General features: G+C 38.3%; 1 protein-coding gene across 1 annotated transcript in view; it reads right to left on the bottom strand.

The window, feature by feature from the left end:
* Positions 1-3,982, bottom strand: part of LOC121718560 (protocadherin Fat 4-like) — a 29,140-nt gene extending 25,158 nt beyond the window's left edge. Inside the window, exons 1-5 of the mRNA XM_042103584.1 lie at positions 3,831-3,982; positions 1,314-1,379; positions 839-999; positions 573-614; positions 104-193 (exon numbers count right to left, since the gene is read on the bottom strand). Coding sequence (XP_041959518.1) covers positions 104-193; positions 573-614; positions 839-999; positions 1,314-1,379; positions 3,831-3,906 — 435 coding nt within the window. The 5' untranslated portion in view covers positions 3,907-3,982. The remainder of the gene's footprint in view (positions 1-103; positions 194-572; positions 615-838; positions 1,000-1,313; positions 1,380-3,830) is intronic.
* Positions 3,983-6,187: the final 2,205 nt, after the last annotated feature.

Consider the following 6,187-nt stretch of genomic DNA (forward strand, 5'->3'; position numbering starts at 1 on the left):
CACACACACACACACATGTATAGTAATGGAATTCTATATTTAATGACTGTGGGGGAGATCATTTGGTTCCCTGATCATGTTATGATTTTGTTTGTGACTTTACCTCAGAGACTGTGTCAGTGTACTGTGTTTGCTGAAAGACTGGTGGATTGTCATTCTTGTCTCTGACATTTAGTTCGCGAGTGTTCTTCATCTGTGGGGGAAGGGAATGTACATTGTGCATTTTTGTTATATTTAATTACTTCTTTCATAACATAAATTACATGTATGGTTATGGTTATGGATACATTTTTGTCCAAAGCGATGTACAAATACAAATGAATATAATACTTAAATTTAACAGGAAACAAATAAAAATGTTGGTCAGTCTATAATAAGGAGAATAGCAATAACAAACAATGTCAATTCAATCAATAGCCTAATGAAATTAACAATGAAAATGAGGGGAAAAAACATTAATAATGTCCATTCAATCAATCATATAAAAACAATAACATGGCAAGACTACATTAAGGAGAATATCAATAGTAAACAACAAGATCAAAATGTATGTAGTATTAGTCTGAACTCACCCCTAACCTACATTTTACGGCATAGGTTAAGAGTCCACCACCCTGCAGAAAACAAAGAAAACATTACTTTGTGTACATTACTTTGTCTATGTATCTCTGTCTGTTTGTGTGTCTGAAAGAGCTATTAGTACACTGCAGTATACACTAATATCAACTTTTCCCAACAGAGTGGGCCATCATTTCTATGAATAATGATTTCATGTCATCTCATGATCGTCACCATCATCATCATACGTGTTACTGTTGTGCTGAACAGGTTGCCTTACTTCAAGAGCGTCTGCATCCAGCGGCCTTTTTGTTCTGACCACGGCGGTTGGGTTCCCGACGGTATAGTCCAGCTGCAGAAACGTGACTCCAGTGGGAAACAGATAGGCCTCCAGCTCCAGATTCTCACCTGGAGGAATCCCCTGCAAGATCTCCACCTCACCTGGACCACAGGTACGCACACGCTAGTCAGCATGATACAGCTAAGATGTGTTTTGTCTTTCAATGGCAAAAATCACATACACTACACTGCTATGGCCACATATTGCAGATATACATTTAAACATTAAAATATAATGTTTATATTTATGAAATGTAGCAGCTGTTTTAATCCAAACCCAATTACATTAGAAAAGCACTTAACAATAACAGTAAACATAAGAATAGCAATAGACATATCAATTTAGAGAAAAACAACAAGGTTTTCAGCTTTCCTAAAATCAAGTCAACAACAACAAAAAGTGCAGCCAGCATCACCTTCATAGTCTTCGTCTATTTCCCCCAGTTGGAAATTGGATCCGCCAGCACAGTTCACAGTCGTAGCTGAGGAAGGGAGGTGATGGGTGAGGAGAGAGGAATTTCCCAGCTCATTTGCAATAAGCCCCGAGAGGCTGTAGGTTACACTGATTTTAGGTCAGCTAAGGGGCATTGGCACGACGCAAAAGCAATGCCTAAAACATCTCTTAGGTGTTCTATAACCCCCTGTTGAAATACTTTCCATGTTCAATGTGAATGAATTGTGTTGTATATATCCAAGGTGTATAAATTGTGTTGTGTGAATGTGAATAAAAACAGAATGTAATAATCTGCAAATCTCTTAAACTCATATTTACTTGCAAAAAGGACACAGACAGCATATCAAATGTTGAAAATTACAAATTTGACTATTTCATAGAAAATATATGTTAATTTTGAATTTGATACCAGCAACATGTTTAAAAATAAGTTGGGACGGGGGTAACAAAATGCTGGAAAAGGTGTGTGATGATAAAGAAAACAAAAGGAGGAATGTTTCATAACTAATTAGGGTAACTGGCAACATGATTGGGTATGAAAAAGATCATCCCAGAGAGGCAGAGTCTCTTAGAAGTAAAGATGTATGAGTATTCATCACTCTGTGTAAACCTGTGTAGACAAATGATGAAACAATATCATTTTAATGCTTCTTAAGATGAAATTGTGAAGTATTTGGGGGGTTCATCGTCTACAGGACAATATTATTAAAACATTCAGAGAATCCAGAGAAATCTTTGCAAACAAGGGAAGGAGCTGAAAAACACATTGGATGCATGGTCTTTTGGACCTCAGATGGCACTGCATCAACACCAGACCTGTTTCCACACCTGTCATTGTATGGGCTCAGGACAACCTCTGATAACCATTGTCTATGTGCACAGTTTGATACTCAATTGAAAAACTGCAGCCAAAATTTTAACAACCAAAATTGCATTGAGACATTGAATACCACCGTTTTCTCTGGGCCTGAGCTTGTTTAAAATGGACTGAGGTAACATGGAAAAAGGTCCTGTTGGTAGACCAATCAAAATTTACTATTATTTTTGGAAATCACTCATCTGGGCTAAAGAGAAGAGGGCCTATCCATGTATCCAACCTATCCAACTTATTTTAGTGCTCAGTTTGAAACCCAACATCTATGACGACGTGGAGGAGCATTAGTGCCTACAGCATGGGCATCTTGCACATTTGGCAAAGCACAATCAATTCTGAAAGATGTATACAGGTTTTGAGCAACATACTGCCATCCAGGCAATATCTATTCCAGGGAAGACCTTGAATATTTCAGGAAAACAATGGCAAAATGAATTCTGCACATATTTAAATAGTATTTATCCATAGAGGAAGAGTCCATGTGCTAAAATGGCCTGTCTGCAGTCCAGATATGTCAAATTAGGTGCATAATGGAATGAAAAATATGACTAAGAATACCCCATACTGTTGAGCAACTGAAATCGTGTATTGGGGAGTAATGGGACACAATTTTATTCTCAAAACCCTAGCACATAGTCTCCTCAGTTCCTAAACATTTACAGAGTTTTGTTAAATGAAGAGGTGAAGAGGTGATCTTTTTCATACCCAATCATGTTGCCAGTTACCCTAATTAGTTATGAAACATTCCTCCTTTTGTTTTCTTTATCATCACACACCTTTTCCAGCATTTTGTTACCCCCGTCCCAACTTTTTTTGAAACATGTTGCTGGTATCAAATTCAAAATGAACATATATTTTCCATGAAATAGTCCAAATTTTCATTTTCAACATTAGATATATTGTCTGTGTCCTTTTTGCTGCTAAATATGGGTTTACAGGACTTGTATATTATCACATGTAGTTTTTATTTGCATTTTGCACAACGTCCCAACTTTTTCTGTTTTGGGGTTGTATATATACATACATATACACACATATATATATATCCCTGTCTTGCCTTTTACAGTACAATTGAATTTTCCAGCTAAAATGTACCTCCTGCCCATTACACCATCTCCTAACGCAACAGCACCACACAACTCATCAAAGTGTATTTACTTACAATGGAGAGGCATGCAAATGTTTGGGCAAAGTTACGTTGCTGTCAATAGTGTGAGTATAGTGAGTGACGATGAACTGGCATAAAGTTAAAGATGAAACATGATTTTCTACATAATGCTGGCTATATAACATTTACAAGACAGTGATACTTGCCAAAGGGCATACTGACAATCCAGGATGTTCAAATCTTTCTTTTTGGGCCCTTTTACTGTTTTGTTATTTTTCAACTGTAACTGTTTCAACTGTTGGTAATACAAAAAAGTAATCCTGCTGAAAATATCAAAAGAATGAGCTTTTACCTTTTAAGCATTTTGGAAAATTTGCTTAGATATTTACAACAGAATCGCTGACCAGGAACACAAAACATGGCATTCCACATTATAATGAAGATATCAAATTATAAAGCAAAGCCAACAGGCCTTAGCCAAGAAAATAGGCACATACTGGTTGGCAGACACCATGATCCGTATGGTAACACGACTCCCACGAAGAGAAAGATCTTAAAAACAGGAGGACCCATCTCAAGCAGCTGCTATTTCGATCCAGAAGACCTTACGTTCCTCACCTGATGTTGCTTCTGTGCCGTACACTCCCTGATCCTTCCCTGAACTCACACCAAACTTAGGTATCGTTTCTGCCTTCTGACCACCCCCCCCCCCCCCCCAAAAAAAAAAAAAGCTGGCAAATCAATACAGTGGCTTTCACAGTTTCCATTGCCTGTCCTCTGCTTTTATGACCCAGTGTAAAACGCTAAATCTACCACTGCAGGCAATATCAGGGTCCAAGGGGCAGAAGCACAACCCCGGTGAACAGTAATTTATACAAATGAGCATAATGGCCTCTCTACCAAAGACACCTGATCCCCACAGGTCAAAAATAATTATCCACAAAATGTTATCAATATCGTTTTGACCCTCACAGGCTGTCTTTTTGACCCTCCACAGGCAAAATGTCTTTGACATGGCGAGACGCCCTGGGTGGGGGTGGGAACTTTTATCAGGCATTTTATTTCATTTGGATTAATAATCAATCAGAATCTTCAATGGCATTGAGTGGGTGACACAACTCATTCTAAGTTTCACAACATTCCTCAATGGAACCTTCTGTTCCTTTGATCTGTGATCTGATAGGCTCCTCTGTGCTGTTTTATAACACGTCAAGGTGAGTAAATTCCAGGGTTTAGATCTCACGCCTTGCTATCTCAGGAAATCAAACCTGAAGAGATCATGCGTCACCTGACCTCAGTGAAATATCAAGCTCACATTTTGATCAGATCATCAGACCATAGCCTTATAGCAGCTGGTCCCCAAACTACGGGCCGCGGGCTGGTTACGGCCAACTCATTTTGGGTGGCCCCCCAAAACATGTCCGTTGTATAGCATCCGCCCCGCACAGGAGTATGACACCATAAAACTATAACCCCCTTAATTTCCCCCATTCATTCTCTATGAGGAGTCTTGCATAACAGTACACATGTATTAATTGTTTTGTCCACTGGACTGGGGCTTGTTTTGGCGCTGTTTCGAGTTTGCCTTTGAAAACGGAATGAAATGTAGGCCTACCTGCAAACAAGATAGTCCTATGCTGACTGCATCAGTGGTCAAAGTATTCTAAAAATTAATAGGCTTAACTTCTATTTAAGTCATATTTCTGGGACTTTCTGGGGTACTTATTTCTATTTGTTATTCACTTGTTCAAATGTTCATACAAAGACAGCAGACTCCACACAGTTTTCTCCAGGTGAGTGAAAGTTAGAATGGTGGTCATTTCATGGTGGTGTTTTTTCAGCACTTCATAAAACTCTCATAGTTTAAGAACTTTAAATTATTTGTAGGATATTGCTTGTTCACAACTTGAGCTGTGTGCAAAGACTCACAAATAGTTCACAAATTTTGAATAAAATATACATTTGGGAATGCTAAAGTATTTTTATTAGTATTATTTCAGAGCTATTTCCATGTTGAACTACATTTTATATTGATATGGCATTATGTCAATATAAAATAAACTGAGCTAAGAGTGGTATTAGATTGCAAGCCTATGATTAAATGTAATGGATTAAAGGTGCTCTAAGCGATGCCACACGTTTTTTAAGGCTAAAACATTTTATGTCACTTACTGCAAACATCACCTAACCAACCGCTAGCTGTCTGTGTCCTGAATGCACTGTAAGCTAAAAAAAATGATTTCTGTGGACAGCCCAGTCTCCAAAAACGGCAACAAAAACAACCTGGGCAAACCTAGCCCATGAAAACATAACAAACAGTTCCAGTAAATCACAGACGAGATGCGCATTTAGGAGAGTTTCAATTGCACGGGAGCAGCATGGGAGGGAAGGGGAGGAAGTAGCGAGCTAGCTCTCTGTTTTGCTTGAAAGTCAACAGAAGTGACGTTACCCGCTAGAGCACCTTTAATATTCAACTAAGGTACTGCTGTTGTTCACAGCACTAAGCTATTTACGGTTACTGACATACTCTGAGTCTCTGGCCCTCTCTTAGAGCCAGGCATAGTGAGCTGGCCCTCTGAAGATTACCAGGACTGGTGATAATGCCATTGGACTAGAATACCCTACTGTCTGATGGGAACACCCAGGCTAACTGTCTGACAAGATCCATCCATAGTTCAGTTAAATGATCATAATAATAATAATAATAATAATAATAATAATAATAATTTTTCATTTGAGGTACATAAATGTCTCGTGTTAATCCAAGTATTGGAAGACTTAACAATATCTTATATTTTTCTATTCAATTCCATGACTCTTATTTTGATACCAGTAACTCACATGACCAGGGTAA

Source organism: Alosa sapidissima, chromosome 9, assembly GCF_018492685.1.
Source record: "Alosa sapidissima isolate fAloSap1 chromosome 9, fAloSap1.pri, whole genome shotgun sequence".
NCBI classification, from domain to species: domain Eukaryota; kingdom Metazoa; phylum Chordata; class Actinopteri; order Clupeiformes; family Clupeidae; genus Alosa; species Alosa sapidissima.